Here is a 20,510-nt window from a genome sequence, read left to right as displayed (position 1 = left end):
ACGTTGAATAGGACTGGGCCCAGACCCCTGGGGGACACCACTATTTACCTCTCTTCATTCTGAAAACTGACCATTTATTCATAGACTCATAGACTTTAAGGTCAGAAGGGACCATCGTGATCATCTCATCTGACCGCCTGCATATTGCAGGCCACAGAATCTCACCCGCCTACTCCTATAATAGACCCCTAACTTGTGGCTGAGTTACTGAATTCCTCAAATCATGGCTTAAAGACTTCAAGTTACAAAGAATCAACCATTTATACTAGTTTAAACCTGCAAGTGATCTGTGCCCCATGATGCAGAGGAAGGCGAAACCCCCTCCAGGATCTCTGCCAATCTGACCTGGATGAAAATTCCTTCCCAACCCCAAATATGGTGATCATTTAGACTCTGAACATGTGGGCAAGACCCACCAGCCAAATAACTGAGAAAGAATTCTCTGTAGTAACTCAGAGCCCTCCCCATCTAATGTCCCATCACTGCCCATTGGGGATATTTGCTGCTAGCTGTCACCCATCAGTTACATGCCATTGTAGGCAGCCTTATCATACCATCCTCTCCATAAAATCACCAAGTTCAGTCTTGAAGTCAGTTAGGTTTTTTTGCCCCCACTGCTTCTCTTGGAAGGTTGTTCCAGAACTTCACTCCTCTGATGGTTAGAAACCTTCATCTAATTTCAAGCCTAAACTTATTGATAGCCAGTTCATATCCATTTGTTCTGGGATCCACATTGGCTCCTCCCCCTCCCTGGTATTTATCCCTCTGATGTATTTATTTATACATAAATATTTATGTATTTATATATATATCTCCTCCTCAGCCTTCTTTTGGTTAGGCTAAACAAGCCAAGCTCTTTGAGTCTCCTCTCATAAGGCAGGTTTTCCATTCCTTGGATCATCCTAATAGCCCTTCTCTGCACCCTGTTCCAGTTTGAATTCACCTTTCTTAAACATGGGAGACCAGAATTGCACCCAGTATTCCTGGTGAGGTCTCACTAGTGCCTTGTACAATGGTACTAACACTTCCCTGTCTCTACGGGAAATACCTCACCTGATGCATCTTAGGACTAGCTTGGCCTTTTTCATGGCCACATCAGTGGCAGTCCATAGGCATCCTGTGATCAACCAAGACACCCAGGTCTTTCTCCTCCTCTGTCACTTCCAACTAAGTTCCCAGCTTACAGCAAAAATTCTTGTTGTTAGTCCCTAAGTGCATGACTTTGCCCTATTAAATTTCATCCAATTTCTGTTACTCCAGTTTTCAAGGTCATCCTACCTTTTGTTTCCTGTCTTTTAATCAGTTACTGATCCACGAGGGGCCCTTATCCCATGACTGCTTATGACCCTTTGGTGAGGGACCTTGTCAAAGGCTTTTTGAAAGTCCAAGTACACTATAGCCACTGGATCCCCCTTGTCCACATGTTTGTTGACACTCCCCTCCCCATAGAATTTGATTAGATGGGTGAGGTATGATTTCTCTTTACAAAAGCTGCGTTGACTTTTCCCCAACAACTTGTGTCCATTTCTGTGTCTGATAAGTCTGTTCTGTACTATAGTTTCAACTAGGGCTGTCGATTAATCGCAGGTAACTCACACGATTAACTAAAAAAAAATTAACTGCGATTAAAAAAATTAATCATGATTAATCGCACTGTTAAACAATAGAATACCAATTGAAATGTATGAAATATTTTGGATGTTTTTCTACATTTTCAAATATATTTATTTCTATTACAACACAGAATACAAAGTGTACAGTGCTCACTTTATATTATTATTTTTGATTACAAATATTTGCACTGTAAAAATGATAAAAGAAATACACTGGAGTATTTTTCAGTTCACCTCATACAAGTACTGTAGTGCAATCTCTATCGTGAAAGTATAACTTACAAATGTAGATTTTTTTTTATTACATAACTGCACTCAAACACAAAACAATGTAAAACTTTAGATCCTACAAGTCTACTCAGTCCTACTTCTTGTTCAGCCAATTGCTAAGACAAACAAGTTTGTTTACATTTACGGGAGATACTGCTGACTGCTTCTTAATTACAATGCCACCTGAAAGTGAGAACAGGTGTTTGCATGACACTGTTGTAGCTGGTGGTGCAAGGTATTTATGTGCCAGATGTGCTAAACATTCATATGCCCCTTCATGCTTCGGCCACCATTCCAGAGGACATGCTTCCATGCTCATTAAAAAAATAATGCATTAATTAAATTTGTGACTGAACTCCTTGGGGGAGAATTTTATGTCTCCTACTCTGTTTTTACCTGCATTCTGCCATATATTTCATGTTATAGCAGTCTCGGATGACGACCCAGCACATGTTCATTTTAAGAACACTTTCACTGCAGATTTGACAAAACGCAAAGAAGGTACCAATGTTAGATTTCAAAAGATAGATACAGCACTCGACCCAAGGTTTAAGAATCTGAAGTGCCTTCTAAAATCTGAGAGGGATGAGGGGTGGAGAGTGCTTTCAGATGTCTTAAAAGAGCAACACTCTGATGCGGAAACTACAGAACTTGAACCAGCAAAAAAGAAAATCAACCTTTTGCTGGTGGCATCTGACTCAGATGATGAAAATGAACATGCATCGGTCCGCTCTGCTTTGGATCATTATCGAGCAGAACCTGTCATCAGCATGGACGCATGTATTGTTGAAGCATGAAGGGACATATGAATCTTTAGTGCATCTGGCACGTAAATATCTTGTGATGCCGGCTACAACAATGCCATGCAAACGCCTGTTCTCACTTTCAGGTAACATTGTAAACAAGACGTGGGCAGCATTACAGGTATCTCCTGCAAATTGTAACCACACTTGTTTGAGCGATTGGCTGAAGTAGGACTGAGTGGACTTGCAGGTTCTAAAGTTTTACGTTGTTTTATTTTTGAATGCAGTTATTTTTTGTACATAATTCTACATTTGTAAGTTCAACTTTCATTATAAAGAGATTGAACTACAGTACTTGTATTAGGTGAATTGAAATATACTATTTCTTTTGTTTTTTACAGTGCAAATATTTGTAATAAAAAATAAATACAAAGTGAGCACCGTACCCTTTGTATTCTGTATTGGAATTGAAATCAATATATTTTAAAATGTAGAAAACTTCCACAAATATTTAAATAAATGGTATTCTATTATTGTTTAACAATGTGATTAATTGCGATTAATTTTTGTAATTGCTTGACAGCCCTAGTTTCAACCAATTTGCCTGATACTGAAGTTAGGCTTACTGGCCTGTAATTGCCAGGATCATCTCTGAAGACTTTTTTAAAAATTTGCATCACATTAGCTATCCTCCAGTCATCTGATACAGAGGCTGTTTTAAACAATAGGATACATACCAGAGTTAGTAGTTCTGCAAGTTCATATCGGAGTTCCTCCAGAACTCTTGGGTGAATACCATCTGATACTGGTAACTTATTACTCTTTAATTTATCAATTTGTTCCAAAACCTCCTCTATTGACACCTCAATCTGGGACAGGTCCTCAGATTTGTCACCTAAAAAGAATGGCTCAGATGTAGGAATCTCCCTCACAGACTCTGTAGTAAAGACTGATGCAAAGAATTCATTTAGTTTCTCCCGCAACGGCTTTGTCTTCCCTGAGTGCTCCTTTAGCACCTTGATGGTCCATTGGCCCAACTGATTGTTTGGCAGCCTTCCTGCTTCTGATATACTTAAAGAATTTTGTTGCTATTAGTTTTTGTGTCTTTTGCTAGTTGCTCTTCATATTCTTTTTTGGCCTGTCTAATTATACTTGATTTGCCAGAGTTTATGCTCCTTTCTGTTTTCCTTAGTAGGATTTGCCTTCCAATTTTTAAATGATGCTTTTTTGCCTGTAATTGCCTCATCTACTCTGTTGTTTAGGCATAGTGGCATTTTTTGGTCCTCTTATTATTCTTTTTAATTTGGGGTATACATTTAACTTGAGCCTCTATTGTGGTGTTTAAAAAGTTTCCATGCAGCTTGCAGACATTTCACTCTTGTGACTGTTCCTTTTAATTTCCATTTAACTAGCCTCCTCATTTGTGTGTAGTTCCCCTTCTTGAAAGTAAATGCTATTGTGGTGGGTTTCTTTGGTATATGGCCCGCAGAAGGACGTTAAATTCAATTACATTATCATCACTATTACTGAGCGGTTCAGCTATATGCACCTCTTGGACCAGTTCCTGTGCCCCACATAGGACTAAAACAAGAACTGCCTCTCCCCTGGTGGGTGCCAGGACTAGCTGCACCAAGAAGCAGTCATTAATGGTGTCTCTGAATCCCGGCCTGAGGTGACACCTCAGTATGGGGATAGGTGAAATCCCCCATTATTACTGAGTTTTCTGTATTTATAGCTGAGCCTAAGAGCCCAACACGGGACTGAAACTCCTTCCATCTTATCCCCCAAATCAACATGGGCACCAGAAGCCCTTGCAGTGACCAGGCTCCCTGTGGAGGAGTCTGGGGCCTCGGGGAGAGATCAGATTTCCAATGCAGAAAGGCACTTGCCGCTCTGGGCACTAGATGGGGCTCCATTTCCAGAAACACAGGTAGGCCGGCAGGACCAGGCAGTTCAGCTGTGGCTAGTGCTTCTTGGTGGGGCAGCTTGCAGGGGGGAGGAGGGTTACAAGGAGGCCTCCTGTTCTGCCAGCAATAAGAGGAATCTCTCACCTGTGCGGGGTGCCCTCATTGCTCGTTCCCCTTGTGCCAGCCTGCTCCATGACTCAACCCTTTCTGGGCTGCTGAGGTCTCTCCCGCCACCCCAAGCCCTCTTAGGGATTACAGTCCCTCAGAGAGGAGCAGCCTTTGCTTCAGCAGATGCTCTAAAGCCAGCAGGAGTTCAGGTGGAAGTGTCCCTGCGAAGGAGCATGAATCCCTGCAGACAGCAGGGATGGAGCCAACCAATCAGGCAGGCCACTGGCTTCAGTCTCTGTGACAAGCACCAGCTTAAATCATGGTTCACGAGAGGCCCTAAGTGCTGCAGCTTTCACCCGCAGAGCCACGCGTCCCACTCCAGACCGGCTAGATGTAGCCTATTCAGTGACCAGCTCAGGGAGCAAAGCAGCTGACTCCATCCCAGCTGTCCAGTTCCTAAGCACACACCCGGGCTCTGTGCACTGGGCGGCGTGCCAGCCAGGCTCCAGGCTCAACTATCGCCTGGAAGGGGTAGGTGGGTCCCCATCTCCCCAGTTAGCAACCTCCTGGCAGTGTGGTCCAGCAGCTCACACCTGGAAGCCCAGGGATACTGCAGCTCAGTCTGCAGTGCTCTGAACAAACTGGGAATGTTCCCTCTCCAATGCCCTAATGCCCGTCCTTCCTAACCATTTCCCAAAGGGGGCAGAGCCTGGCATAGCCTGTGCCCAAGGACTTCAGCCCAGAGCTTGTCTGCAAGGCATGGTCCCAGGCATGACGCTTGCTAAAGAGTCATCTTAGTGGGATGGAGGGAAAGGGATGGGATGGAGGGCCATGCCCTCAGCTTGTGAACTAGCCAGCTCTCATGCTAGGCTGGGCTGCACTGGTCACTGGCTAAGGACGTGTGAGGATTTTGCTGGTTCAGGAGGGCTCTAGCTAAGCATGTGTCCTAAGTCTAATCATGGCATTACATGGGCAGGCTGGACAACCCAACTTTGGGCCATGGCTCCTCTGTGCAGAGGTGCTCGCTCCACGCCAGCTGCTGAGTCAGATCCAGCTGCTGAAGACCTAGTGACCTCGGCTAACAAGCTGCCCGGTGCCCTTGCTCACACCTGAGCCCTGGCAGGATTCCCAAACTAAGTGTTCCCCTGCCCATCTCGCCCCCAGCAAGCACCTGGATGTGTGTACAGCTATCCACCACTGAGTGGCCAGTAGTCCAGGGGTCAGCTGTGATGTGGGAGATCGGGCATCAAGTCCTTGCTCTGAAACAGGCAGAGCAGGAATTCAAACCCAGGTCTCCCGCACCCTAGTCAAGTGCTCTAACCACTGGGCCACTGGGCAGAAGGGGTGGTGGGGTCTACCTCTGCTTTTTCATGAAAACCAGCTGAGCTGGCTCAGGCATCCAGCTCGAGGAAGGGTCATGGCTGAGAATCCAAGTGGAGAGGCACCTGACTCTCTCTCCGGGGTCCCTCTCCTCAGCATTTCCCGCTGGCTAGCTTTGGCAGCTCCCTGTGCCGCCTGCTGGTTTCTGTGACTCCCATTCTTAGACCCCTCTCTCCCCCCCCGGAGCACGGTACAGGGAGCCTGGACATCCAGCTCACGCTGTGAATCTCCTAGGTGACAGGGCCCCTGGGGGGAGGGGCTGCAATGCTGCGCCTAACTCCCTTTGCAGCTCTAGCCCTCTGGAAACGCGCTGGTCCCCCTACCCACAGGAAGCCTGGCAGAGTGCAGCATCTCAGGACCGAAATGTCTTGTCACCCCAGCCTCAGTCCAGAAACAGCCCGAGCCCTACTGACACCTCTGCAGAGAAGCTGCATCTCCAGCTCCCAGTGGAGAAAAGTGCTCGCAAGGCTCCTGCCTGGTGAATTCCACCCAGGCACATTCCACCAGGGGGACCCTGGACTGGGGCGAGGGTGTCCCAGAGCCGCTGGGGCCCAGCTTGCCTGGATGTACCCCCCCAGCTCCCATAACAGAGTAACATCAGCCTAGGGATTGGGGAGGGGCAAGGCCCCAGCCCGTTCCTCTTCTAGCCCTGGCGAGTCAAGATCCTGAGTCAGGACTGCAGGAGGAGCTGCTCCCCACACGCCCAGGCAGGTCCTGGGCAGCACACACTGCAGTGTGGATCCCTTGCTTTGGTTGAGTAGCCGGCCCAAGGCAAGGGCTTGGGGCCAGGAGTCCTTGGCTTTCAGTGGGCTAGATCTCATAAACAAGGCCACTCCCAGGTGTTTGCTGCAAAGGAGCCTCTGGGGATGAGCACCGGGGGCTGCAGCTGGCTTGGCCGCCTAGCCATGGCTACTCTCACCCAGGGGCAGATGGGGGAGGGGCCAAGGGTCTGTTCTCTTCCAGGCGCCACCCACAAAATAAACTCCACCCACCCAGGACACCACTCACCGTAGATTGTGCAGCTGCCCCTGCTACGAGCACTTGGTCCCTGAGTGCCACTGGGCTCTCCTTGGTGGGGCTTCGTTGTGGCTGTGGGCTCAGCTCCTTGACGGGGGGGAGGAGATAAGTGGTGGCATCATCTGAGATGCTGCTCTCGGTGAGTTATGCAGACCTGTGTAGCCCCCTCTCCCCCACGGCCCTTCCTTAGTTAAGGAATGAAACAGTTAATGTTTAAATCATCACTAGGCAATCGAGTTACTATTGCAGTGAGGTGAGTGGAGCTGGTCACACCTCACCAAGCGATTGTTCCAGGCTCTCTTCAGACTCAGGCAGTCATCTCTGCAACAGTCACACTCAGTTGCAAAGGTTTCTTCGTACCTGCCATTTGCTGCTTTTTCCACTTAGCATGGACCATCTCCCCAGCAGCCCAGGACAAGGGTGTCCTAGGGAGCTGCCTGCATGCACCATGTTTGCTATAACAGGTTTAATCCTGCTATGCGTCCACCCTCCCTCTCTGTCCTAATGGCTCTATGCTTCTCCCCTCCTTGACCACTGCAGCCCCAGATCCCATCTCGCCTCCCTCCAGCCCACAGCGGTGAAAAGCCTCTTACCCGTAGCTTGGACATGTCATTGCCTCCTCCTCACCCTCCGGCCCAGCTTCGAGTTGGTCTTTGCTTTCAACATGCGGCCTGGCTTGCATCTCTGGTGTCCTTTCCCACCATTCCTTCCCTTTGCTCTGCTCCCACCAACAGCCTCACTTCTCCCCTGCACGCCAAACAACCGCGCCACCCCAGCAGGGCTCAGCCTCTCCTTTCAACCCCCTCGTTAAAACTCACGCTCACTTCACAGCCCCAGGAGCAACAATGCTCCCTCCTCGCTGTGACCTGCAATCCCCAGCCGCCCTCCCTCACCCCCCCGAGACGGTGCTCTGACTGCACCCACCCTGTCACCCTGGGGGTGGGGGATTATAAACTTCGCAGGTCAGGAAGGGGCCTTCCTGGGAATGGAGCGCACTGCTGAGCACAAGGAGATCAGGGCGATAGGAACCCAGGTAGGGTAGCAACTGGCACTTGCTTTGTAATCCATTTGCAGTGACACTTTGTGCTCATTTTCTTTTCCTAAAAATAGTCCCTCACACTCTGCATAAATGGCAGGCCTGCCAACCCTGGGGTCTTGGCCGAATTCCAATTCTGCCTGCTTTAAACTCCCTCCGCCATTTGAACTGACTAAGGTATTCTATGCACCTGGACCCGGCGCCTGTGAAGGGCTGTTCTTTGTGGCTGAACTCCAGCAGAGATGGCTGCATACCAAGGAGGGGTAAAAAAGCAGCTTGCAAAATGGGGCCCTCCTGGATTAGATAGCTTGCACTTCACACACAGGTCTCTGAGTCCTGTCCATTTGCTGCTACCTTCATTGACTCTTTCCAGCACGGCCACCATCCCAGCTACCTACTTCAGTTTGCGTCCCTTGGGGCAGATCTTGCTGAGCCTCGCATACCTCGGCTCTCCAGAGAAGGAAGGAAAACAGCAGCCAATTGGATGTTGGGTTTTTTATTTCATTATTATCCAAGTACCTTTTAAAAGATAATTGTACAAGTCAGCACATGAAAACGCTCAGGAGACGCCGTTTGTAGGCATGCCGCTGGCGGCTGACGCTGCGGTTAGAAAATGTACATATTTACAGTGGAACCCTTCAGAAACAAGGGCAAATGGAAAACCTGTGGCTGTCGGGTACATTAACAATCTCACCAGACACAGAATACAATCCGAACTTAAAAAAAGAAGAAGAAAAATGTTTGTAATGCAGTTCCCTGGATGAAAACAATTTCTCATTTGCTGGACTTCACATAGTGATAGGCAAGTTACAGAACCGTGTTCAAAAGGCACTCTGTGACATATACAATATACTGAGAGGCAAACCTACCTGTGCGGGTACACAATCACGCAGGCCTATCCCACTATATCACCTCTGACTGTCATCACCACGCCTGCGCCTAGCAACGCTGCAGCCAACAGAAAGAGTAGAGCTGAGAACACACAACAGAAGAACAACCGTGGCCAGAGTCAGTGCTGATGTGAAAGCCTTCACACCCTGACTGTGGGGCAGAAATGGACCCACTGATCTGCAGGCGGGGCATGGCCTGGTATCTGAAGGGGGTCTGGGTCACCGAGTGATTTAATTGACAAATATTTACACTGGACTCAGGAGCAGGGATGATCCACAGTGTGGCGGATTAAGAGAGCTCAGCTGGTCGGTGAAGAGGCCTGCAGAATGGTGCAGGGACAAGACAGCTGCTGGCAGAAGCAGCAGGCTCCGGGCTGTGTCCTGGACCGTCTGGCGTGCTCAGTGGGGAGCACATTTAAACAACAATCGCTTTGGAGTCTGAGCCCCCAGCATTCTTGTTTCTGAATAAACACTGGCCCTTTGGGAACCTTTCCTGAGGATCCTGTCGTCTCTGCAGCCAGGGTGACTGCTCTCCTTAGGGGATGTATCCTCCCGGGAGACTCCTGGTCAGCTCTACTGATGATAAATGGTCCTAGATGTGCCCATCGAGGGGGAAACAGGCAGAAACAGCTCTATTTACCACAGTCTCTCAGAGCACCCTTTCTCAGAGGATTCAGATATTGGCAGCAGTGCTACCAGAAGAGATCAACCTGCAGAGCCCATGGTGAGGTTTCTCTCCTTTCCTGGCCGCGTGGAACAGAAACTGCAAGTTTCCAAGTGGTTTTCCCTCTACACTACATTTGCTCTGGCTAAGACTCCCATGACCACGTCAGGTCTCAGCATTGGCAGGGCTGACATGCCATGCCACAGCACGACAAATTATTACCATCTGCAGCCTAGCAACCCCCCTCGCGGGATGTTACATTCTAAGTCTTAAGAAGCAAGAGGCTTGAATGGAGGGCTCTCTTTGATTGCTAATTACATACGATGACAGCCCTCCGGCGAAGCACGCGCTCGGGAAAGGCTTATGGCTGGGAGCAGGCGTCACCAGACTTCTCCAACTATCACCTCTGATCTGCGGAGAAAAGAGCAGGAGACGGCACTTCACAAAGAAAGCTCTCATCAAAATGGTACCTGCTGATCCCAACCCTAACCCTGGCGCACCATGCTCCGGGTGCCCCCTCCTGGCTGGACTGTAGCTAACACTCACTGGGACGCACCTGAGTTGCAGGAACCAGACACTTATGGACTCCAGTGACAACCAGCCGCAGTAGGTGCTCTAACAAAAGACCACTGTGTTAAGAGCTCCTAAATACAAACCCTCTCCTCCAATGCTTACTCAGTCACAAGAATGCTTGGAGAAAAAGCTCCTAGGAGATCTGGTGGCTTAAAACATGGGCAAGGTTAACAGATTAAAAGTGGCTTGTTAAAATGTCATAAACCCAGATTTTCAACCCTGCACTACTGTGGCCTTTGTACTGTCAGCGTGAGCCAGCCAAAGTGTGGGCTTCCATATCAGCATCTGAGATAGCAGCTTGTGTGGACTTCCCCGAGGGAGTTCTCCACCTCAACACACACACAGTAGCATCAACTAAAAGCCATCCACTGTCAGGACACGGGGAGGGTCAGATGAAGGCAAGGCTCCATGCCGAGCTGGACAGATGGCTGTACACGCTGGGTGAGCTCCGAAGTACCTGTATGTCTTACATTTACATAAGAGCACTGTGACATTGGAAAGATTTTCCTTTTATTACAATATATCAAAAATATGCAGCTTTAGTAAACAAGGTCATATTACACTTTCTAATGCAACTGTACAATGCTACAATACACGTAATATTCTGTCTGGAGAGGGAGCCCGGCGGGGATCCCACCGGCAAGTCTGTGTGGTGGAACTCCTCCCACTGGCAACGCGTAGCTCCTGGAAGTCCTCGGGAGGGATCGAGGTGCCTCCCTCAGCCTGGGTCAGCCCAGTACCGAGGGATCTGTGCCTCCCAGAGCACCGACTCTGGATCTGCTCTAGACTGCTGAGATTTCCAAAATCTTTCCCAGGCCTCTTGGCTCTCCTGTTAGTCAATCTTCTCGACCTTTCCAATGATCTTCTCCTCAAAGATGGGCAGGGTGGCCTCATCCTCACGCACCTCCTCAAACACCACTCCGCAGTCAAACTCATGGCTCACTTTTTTAAAGTAATACCTGCAAAGCAGAGGGGGGCACGTGAACGAATCGCCCAGCTGGCAACAGCCCAGAACCCTGCAGGGTCCCACCCACCGGGGGCTGCACCAGCCCCAGCCATGGGCCCTAATAGACTTTGGAAGCCCCACACTGACTCAAACCCAAGCATGCCGTACCCCTGATTCCTATGTGATAATGCCTGGGGGGTGGATATTTATTCCTGTGTATATCATCCATAACGCCCAAATTGGCTCCAGGGCCAGAACTAAAACCCCTCTCCTGCCCTCCCACCAAACCCTCCCCTTCAGAAGCAGCATAGCAGGTGCCTGTGATAGCAGGGGATTGGACTCAAGTGTTCCTGCTGATAAGCTTTACAGGTGATGGCCGGCTCACCAAGGCAGGCGTTGCCAATCCGAGTACAAATACAGCGGGAGTGGCCCTTACCCCAACTATACTCGCAGCACTCCTCGCACCAGAGGCTGACCAGCTGGGTCCTGCAGCCCACCCCCCAAACAGTCCCACAGTATGGACCAAAGTTGCTCTCCATTTGAGGCTAGAGCTATGGCTCGGAGAGGCTACAAGTCCTAGAATGCAACTGGCCTCTATGCAAATGGCGAGCAGCCCAGGCAGCCCTCCATTGAGCAGTTTGGGGGCTGCTGGCTTGGTACACAACCAGGTTTTTACTTGCAGCAATTGCTGTTGTAACACTCTTCAAAGCCAGATCCTGCTCTTGAAAAAACACGCTCAGGCCAAACTGCCTTGTCTGCCCTGATCGTTTGGCTGCAAAGAGTTCAGCTGCTGAACTGTCCCGTCTGGATTGCAGCACGGCACAAGCGTAGCTTGGAACCAAATCCCTAAAATACCCATAACTTGCCACTTCAATAACACACAGTGTACACACGTTCAGGGCCAAGGCCGAATTCCTGCCTGATCCACCCTTCTTTAAATTAGCTCCTGGCAGGCCATTCTACCTGCCTCTTAAAGAATATACACACAAGAAACCTCCTTAGCCACTGGGTGTTCTCGCTCGTCTTCACGGCTAATGACAGCTGCAGCACTGCAGGAGGAAGTGCCACAGAATGGAGCCCCAGGGAGAGCACCTCTGACCACATCACCTGCATTGGCTCATTAATCTGTCTCTGTCGGGAGAGACAAATGGGCAAAGCACTCACACCATTGCCTGCTCACAGGTAACACGGATGGCATCAGATCTCTCTGGATCCCGCTAGCACATCTCTGCCAGAGATGTCGTATTCCTAGGACTCAACGAGCCTTCTGCCCCTGCCCTGGCTTAGCCTACACTGCCGAGGCACTCACTCTCCTCTCCAACGGCCCTGCGCTGGACTAGCTGTATGCTTCTCAGGGACTGAGCCTGCTCATTTCTCTGAACCCCAGGCTCTCTGCCCGGTGGTGCCGCCTCCCTCCTTGCTTAAGGGTTGAGAAAGCTGTTCTTTTTAAAATTGGGAAAGATTTCCCAGCTCCTCCCTGCCCCCTGCAGGCCCTGCCTTGTTGGAACATGGGGTTCAGCATAGGCTCAGAGAAAAGACAGTTACCTTTTTGGTAACTGGTGTTCTTCGAGATGTGTTGCTCATGTCTATTCCACAATAGGTGTGCATGCTCGCCACGTGCACCAGTGCCAGAAGTTTTCCCCCTAGCAGTACCCGTAGGGGAGTGCCCTAGTGACCCCGGGAATGGCACCTCCATGGCGTGGTATAAGGGGCACTGCGCGCTTCCCCCACCCTCAGTTCCTTCTTGCCAGACAACTCTGACAGAGGGGAAGGAGGGCACGATGTGAAATGGACATGAGCAACACATCTCAAAGAACAACAGTTACAGAAACGGCAACTGTCTTTTCTTCTTTGAGTGATTGCTCGTGTATTCCACAATAGGTGATTCCAAGCATATCTGCTGGAGGTGGGAAGGAGTTCACAAACTCTCGGGACAGAGGATGGCCGGGCCGAACCCGGCGTCCTCCCTGGTCTGGGAGACGATCGCATAATGCGAGGTGAACGTGTGAACTGAAGACCATGTTTCAGCCCTACAAATGTCCTGAATGGGGACATGGGCCAAAAAGGCAGCCGATGAGGCCTGCACCCTAGTCGAGCGTGCCCTCACAATCGACAGCGGGGGATATCTGCCAAGTCGTAACAGGTACGGATGCACGAGGTGATCCGGTTGGAGCGTCGCTGAGTGGAGATCGGCCGACCTTTCATGTGCTTGGCCGAGGCGATGAACAGCTGCAAAGACTTCCTGAACGGCTTAGTCCGCTCCAGGTAAAAAGCCAGAGCCCGTCTCACATGCAGCATGTGGCGGTGGTGCTCCTCACTGGACGCATGCGGCTTGGGGCAGAGGACCGGCAGAAAAATGTCCTGACCTACGTGATAGGCGGAGACCACCTTCGGGAGGAACGAAGGGTGTGGGCAGAGCTGGACCTTATCTTTATGAAACACCATGTACGGGGGCTCGAAGGTCAGGGCCTTGAGTTCCAAGACCCGCCTAGCCGACGTGATCGCAACCAGGAAAGCCACCTTCCACGAGAGGTGTGACCAGGAGCATGTAGCTAGCAGCTCAAACGGGGGCCCCATGAGACGGGCCAACACCAGGTTTAGGTCCCACTGTGGGACTGGGGGCCTAACATACAGGAAGAGACAATCCAACCCCTTAAGGAATCGGCCAGTCATAGCATGGGAGAATACCGTGTGGCCCTGCACTGGCGGGTGGAAGGCCGGTATGGCTGCCAGGTGCACCTTGACTGACGAGGGCGCCAGACCTGGGCTCTAAGGTGAAGGAGATAGTCCAGAATCAGCTGGATCGGGGTGACCACCGGGGAAACGTCCCGTTCGTCCGCCCATCTGGAAAACCGAGACCATTTTGCCAAGTAGGCTCGATGCGTGGAGGGGCGCCTGCTTTCTAAGAGGATGCGCTGAACCCCTTCTGAGCATGTCATTTCCTCCCAGCCTAACCATTGAGCAGCCACGCTGTGAGGTGGAGTGCTGCTAGGCTGGGGTGGAGGAGGCAGCCCTGGTCCTGGAAGAGCTGGTCCGGACGGGACAGCAACTGCCACCGTGGGGCGACCGCCAGGCCCATGAGGGTGCCGTACCAATGCTGTCTGGGCCATGCCGGGGCAATCAGAAGGACCCGGGCCTTGTCCGTCTTTATCTTTTTCAGGACCTTGCCGTCAGCGGCAACAGGGGAAAGGCACAGAGGAACTGGCCCGACCAGGACAGGAGGAAGGCATCGGAGATAAGCACCACCCCCAGAGCAGAACCGGGGACAGCGACGGTTATGCCGAGTCGTGAACAGGTCCACCTGGGGAGTTCCCCACACTTGGAAAAGTCTGTGCACCACCTCTGGGTCGATAGACCACTCGTGCTGAGAGGAGAAGTCCCTGCTCAAGCGATCTGCCCGCGAGTTCCAGGTGCCCGGTAGATGGAAGGCCTGTAGGCAGATGTCATGGGCTATACAAAAGACCCACAGCCTGAGGGCTTCGTGGCAGAGGGCAGAGAATCGGGCCCCGCCTTGCCTGTTGATGTAAAACATCGAGGTCGTGTTGTCCGTGAGAACCCTGACCACCCGGCCCTCCAGGTGTGAGCGGAAGGCCATGCATGCCAGCCGTACCGCCCTGAGCTCCTTGATGCTTATGTAGAGGGTCAGATCCTTAGCAGACCACAGACCTTGGGTCTGAACGTTCCCCACATGTGCCCCCCATCCCAGGTCCGATGCATTGGACACCAGTTCCAGCGACGGGGCCCTGCCCCTGAACGGGACCCCTTGGAGCATGTTTCTCGGGGAGGACCACCACCGTAGGGAGGTGATTGCTGGCTTGGGCACCATGAGGACTTTGTCCATCCTGTTCCTGGCCTGGGAGAACTCCGAGGCCAACCTGAGCTGGAGGGGCGTCATTCTGAGTCTGGCATGATGGACCACATACGTGCACGCCGACATGTGACCCAAGAGCTGGAGGCACGCTCTGGCTATTGTCACCGGAAACCTTGCGACTGTGTCAATGAGCCCCTTCAGCGTCTCAAACCTGTCCAGGACTGCCCTGATAAACCCTATACGTTATACCGGGACTAACGTGGACTTGGTGTTGTTTACCAACAGGCCCAAAGTGGTGCACGTGGACAGAAGGAGCGCCACATGATCCCGCACCTGCGACTGGGAGCTGCCCTTGACCAACCAGTCATCCAGATAGGGGGAAGATCTGGACCACCTGGTGCCTGACGTAGGTCGCTACCACCAACATACATTTCTGATGAGAACTGGCAGGGCGCCCCAGGGCATCCCGTCAAAACCGCCTTTTCCCCGCCTGCTTGCCCTGGGAGGACCCATGCTGGGGGGCAGGCCGAAACTGCCTCTGTGGGCGCCTCTTATAGTCCCGCGACTTTTTATAAGCGGTCTTGTATTTTGAATGGGTGGCCTGGGTGGGAGTCTGCTGCGGCTTGAACTTTGGTTTAGCTGGAGACCCAGAGTCATGCGGGAGTCTTTCAGGCCATGCAGCTTTGTATCTGTTTGTTCCGCAAACAGAGCTTTGCTGTCAAACGGGAGGTCCTGCAGGGAGGTCTGCGCCTTGCTGGACAACCCAGAGAGCAGGAGTCATGACGCCCTTCTCATGGACATCACGGAGGCCATGGACCATGTGGCCATGTCTGCTGCATCCGAAGCTGCCTGCAGGGTTGCCCTGGCAGCCGCTGTATCCTCCTCCACCAGCGCTTTGAACTCCTTTCTGTCGCGCTCCTGGAGGGAGTCCTCGAACTTGGGCAGGGAGCCCCACTGATTGAACTCATACTGGCCCAGGAGAGCCTGGTGGTTCGCCACCCGTAACTGGAAGCTCGAGGACGAATAATTTTTTTCTTCCAAATGAGTCCAGCCTCCTCGAATCTTTATTTTTTGGGGTAGGGGCTGGTTGGCCCTGCCATTCCCTGTGGTTGACTGACTCGACCATCAAGGAGTTAGGAGCAGGGTGGGTGTATAGTATTCATGCCCCTTGGCGGGCACAAAATACTTGCGTTCCGCTCTCTTAGAGATGGGGATCAGTGAGGCCGGAGTTTGCCACAGGGCATTTGAAATTTTCGTCACCCCTTCGTGAAGAGGCAAGGCCACCCTGCCCGGTGCCGAGGAGGACAGTCCATTAAACAGGGAGTCCGAGGGCTCCTCCATCTCCTCTGCAGTGCCGACTAGTTGATGGTGCCGAAGGATCGCCGCGCACCGACACCGCGGAGCCCGGTGCCAACTCGGAGCGGCGCGCCGGAGCCGGGGTCAGCACTGACTCCATCAAAATAACCCAGAGCCTAATGTCCCTTTCTCTCTTGGTCCGAGGCTTAAACGACTTGCAAATCTTGCAGCGATCGCTGAGATGGTTTCCAAACAGCGTAAACAGTCCGCATGCAGATCACTCACTGGCATAGGTCGCCTACAAGTGTCACACGACTTAAAACCCGGGGCACGGGGCATGCCCCGGCCCGGGCGCTCTAGCTAAACTAAACTAACTAATCAACTAGCTAACTACAGGTACCACACACTGAACGAACAAGCAGTTCTTGGGATGAGCCACAGCAAAGCTGGAGCAGAGCAGTTCTGAAGCATCTTCACTGGTGGCAAGAAGGAACTGAGGGTGGGGGGAATGTGCAGCTCCCCTTATACCGCGCCATGGAGGCGCCACTCCAGGGGGTGCTAGGGGCACTCCCCTACGGGTACTGCTAGGGGAAAAACTTCCGGCACCGGTGCACATGGCGAGCACGCACATCTATTGTGGAATGGACATGAGCAGTCACTTGAAGAAGGGCCCTTCTCGAAATACTGGGAGCACATACCAGAGAACCCCACCATGTGGTGAAGGCCGGGGTGGTGGTGGTGTTGCTCTGGGATAGGAGGGGTCTTGTCCCCTTAGTCTCCTGCGCACCCCCATGATTCCCACTCCCATTGACACCTGCTGCTTTGGGTTTAGCATCCTGGCATTGCACTGAGACAGCGTCCCCAGCTGACTCAGGAACACCTCCCCCCCAGGGCAGTCCCTTGCCTCGTCTACCTTGCAGAGCTCCGTCTCTGGAGAATCACTGCGAGACAAGATACCATGACATCCATGGTACTGGGGAATGTACACAGTAAGGAGCTAGTGCCGGCTCAGAGGGAGGCCCCGACACCCGCCTTAGGGGCAAAGGGGAGGAAGAGCCAAAAGGTGAACATGGCCATCTGTGGAAAACAGAGACCGAGGAGCAGGCTGAGCTGAATGGACTTTACCATAGGTCTCTCCTCCGCCTTACCTGTAGTTCCCTTTCTTGGTGAGCAGCTCCTTAAACTGTCCCAGCGTGACCACGCGCCCCTTGACCAAGGTGCGATAAGGGATGGGCTCTCCACAGAAGTAGTATGCGACCACGATATTCTCGCATGGCTGGGAAGCGCCATTGCCTGGTCTCTTCTGAGGCTTCAACCTGCCATGAAAAACAAAAACATTCCCACTAAGTAATGACGCCAGGCCTGTCGGCTCGTTCTGGCAGAGGCTGCCGGAGTTTCCGAGGACTCGGGCTGCCATTGGGGAACATGAGATGTGGGTTAATGGTAGACGTCAGTAAGCCCTAGTTAACGCTCACTGCAGGCTCCTGGGGACCAGCTGACACGGGACTGGTGGGCTCCTGGAGTCCCATGGTTAGGGAATTGGTTCCCAGCTCCCCAGTGAAATGGGAGACACGTCCCATTAGGAGTCTCCTGCTCCACTGAGCCGTCACATGTGGCAAGGAACTGAGGAAGGCTGCAGGGGGACTCTGCTGACCGCTGGCCTGCTGGGGGAATGCCTCTCCCCCTCTGGACTGATTTCTTCATTTCCAGCGTCAGCCAGGGCCAAAAGGCACATCTTGGGCCCCACCTCTGCCTCCTGGACTGCCTGGAGGAAGCAGAAACTCAGCAGCTCGGCCCATGACAGTCAGCCAGGGACGAACCGATGCCCGGGGCGGAAAGTTATATGGGCCTGTGGTGCCCGTGCTCCAGCAATATTGAGGGCCCAGGGGCTTGGTTCCACCAAGGTTCGGGGCCGGGTCTCTCCCACGGCCCCACCTGCTGCCCCCGTGTGCGTCCCCCGAACGTCCCTCCCTGCTTGGGCAGCGGGCAGCAGACCCCTACCTGCAGCTCCGCGCTGCGCTCTGCCGGCTCCTGGCATCAACTGCCGTCGCAGGGTCCTAGCACCCCCAACCACTGGTGTCAGGGCAGGCTGACCTTGACCCTGCCCTTCCGCCTTTGACGGATGGACCTTCCCTTTTCTGGCAGGACCCTCCACCAGCACAGGGGGCCCCCTCGCCTGCACAGTCACTGCTCCTGCCCCACTCTAGGCAAGGGGCAGCCCCATCCCCCATCCTCAGTGAGGGGCAGCAGCAGGGGAGGAGGTGCCCACGTGATGGCAGCTCCCCCCCACGCCCACCACAGGGTAAGTGAGGGGACTTCCTGGACCTGAGAGGGGCCCTAGGAGCACGTGCAGTGACAGTGGTGTGAGGTGAGTGTGCTGCCGAGGGGAAAGGGGGGTCTCTCCCCTGGAGCTCGCTGCTGCCGGTGGGGAGAGGGCTGGCGGGGGGAGTCCTCTCTGGCCTGCCTGCACCCCAAACGCCTCATCCCCGGCCCCGCCTCACCCCGGAGCCCGCACCCCCACACCCCAGCCCTGAGCCCCTCCCACATCCCAAACTCATCTCCGGCCCCACCCCAGAGTCCGCACCCCCAGCCAGAGCCCCCACCTCCCCGCATTCCAACCCTCTGCCCCAGCCCTGAGCCCCCTCCTGCACCGTGAACCCCTCATCCCCGGCCCCACCCCGCACCCCAATCCTCTCCCCGAGCCCCTCCCACACCACAAACCCCTCATCCCCAGTCCCACCCCAGAGCCCTCACATTTTTACATTATTTTAAAAAATATGTATCGGCTTACAAGGCAGGTGTGTGTTGGGGGGCGGAACTTGGGCCCGTTCTGGGCACCACCAAAAATTATACAAACCTGCCGCTCCTGTGCCCACACAAGCCTGGACAGCACGGAACAGGCCCTGGAGGGAACGCCCTCACTCAGAGCCGTTCTGTCTTGTGGGGAGGATGGCATTTGGGTTTTTTAAATTGGAGTCCTCCTTCAGGACACCCCATCAGCTGATCCTGTCCCTCCCAGAGCTGGGGGGGGGGGCCCTCCAAGGGCCTGGGGGTGGGCTGTGGAGAAGTTTGACACTGGCTGCCTGAGAGGATGCAGTAACAAGCAGCTGGCTTTATCTAAGAGAGCACGTGCCCCAGCTCTCCCAGCAACGGGGCCTCTTGCTGGGCCCATGGAGCTGTTTCATGAGGTTCGCCAGAACCAGCTACCGGGGAGGACATACTCTTCGGGGTTACACTGGCCCCTTCAGTGGTCCCCAAACTGGCACCAGATGTGACAATTTAGCAGAGATGGCCCCAAGGCTGAGTGGTGGCACGAACACCCCTGCCGCTCTGCATGCAGCCAGGGGCTGGTCGGAGATCTGTGGCAGAGCCTATTCCTGGAACAGCCTTGTGGCAGTCCCTGCAGTCAGGGGTCAGCGCTGGGGGACTGGGGCCCTCTCTGCCACTGGCTGGTGTGACTGTCTATTGTCTGTATACAAACGGAGAGGGGCCCATGCTGCAGAACCCTACTCCTAGTAACGGAGGGAACAGGGTCTAATGATGAGTGGGGCTAGGATCCAGGAGCGTGGGGGGCTGATCCCTGGAGCTGTCAGTGACTCACCGTGCGATGTGACTTTGGTAACCCACTGGAGCTCTCCGTGTCTCAGCCCCTGGCTCTCCAGACAGTGGGAGATAACGCTTGCCTGCCAGGAGGGGGTGCTGAGGTTTAATATGGATTCATGTTTGTAAAGCCCTGTTGACCCCTGGATGACAGGGACTAGTCACCAGTGAAGTATTGAGGAGCATCCTCTCCAAAGGTGAGCTTGAGCTCACCTGTGCCAGCATGCTTAGCCCATCAGGGCAGTGTGGGGTTGCTAGCACAGCTTGCTCATTCCCGATACAGGGTACAGAGGGTCAGGCTGACAAGACAGACCTGATGGGGCTGCTGCTAGGGAGAGAGGATGCAGGTTCTAGTTCAGCTGTCGCACATTTCAATCGCTCCCCTCCTCTTCCTGCAGCATCACTCCGTTTGAGGAAGAGGGCTCATGGGCCCACAAGCATGAGAGGGAAGGGGCTGTGCTAACAAGCCCTCCTCGGCTCTCAGGGCAGGAGCTCAGTGTCCCTTTGCAGGAGTCGGCGGGAGCGCTGCTAGCACGGGACACCTGTACAAACAGACAGGCGTGTGATTCCTGCTGACTGCGCCGCCTCCAGAGGCAATCTGTGTCTGCAGAGCGCAGGCAGCACGTTTCTACACCCTCCTACAAACCACAGACTGG

The 20,510-nt window shown here is 53.0% G+C and overlaps 1 protein-coding gene across 1 annotated transcript in view; it reads right to left on the bottom strand.

Moving 5' to 3' along the window:
* Positions 1-8,554: 8,554 nt before the first annotated feature.
* Positions 8,555-20,510, bottom strand: part of AXIN1 (axin 1) — a 175,573-nt gene continuing 163,617 nt past the window's right edge. The window contains exons 8-9 of the mRNA XM_029911285.1: positions 17,403-17,570; positions 8,555-11,160 (exon numbers count right to left, since the gene is read on the bottom strand). Of these exons, the coding sequence (XP_029767145.1) occupies positions 11,034-11,160; positions 17,403-17,570 (295 nt within the window). The 3' untranslated portion in view covers positions 8,555-11,033. The remainder of the gene's footprint in view (positions 11,161-17,402; positions 17,571-20,510) is intronic.

Source organism: Terrapene carolina, unplaced genomic scaffold (assembly GCF_002925995.2).
Source record: "Terrapene carolina triunguis isolate 2854851 unplaced genomic scaffold, T_m_triunguis-2.0 Scaffold93, whole genome shotgun sequence".
Classification (NCBI taxonomy): Eukaryota; Metazoa; Chordata; order Testudines; family Emydidae; genus Terrapene; species Terrapene triunguis.
The sequence above is the reverse complement of the archived record's forward strand: the minus strand, read 5'-3'. Positions and strand labels throughout refer to the sequence as shown.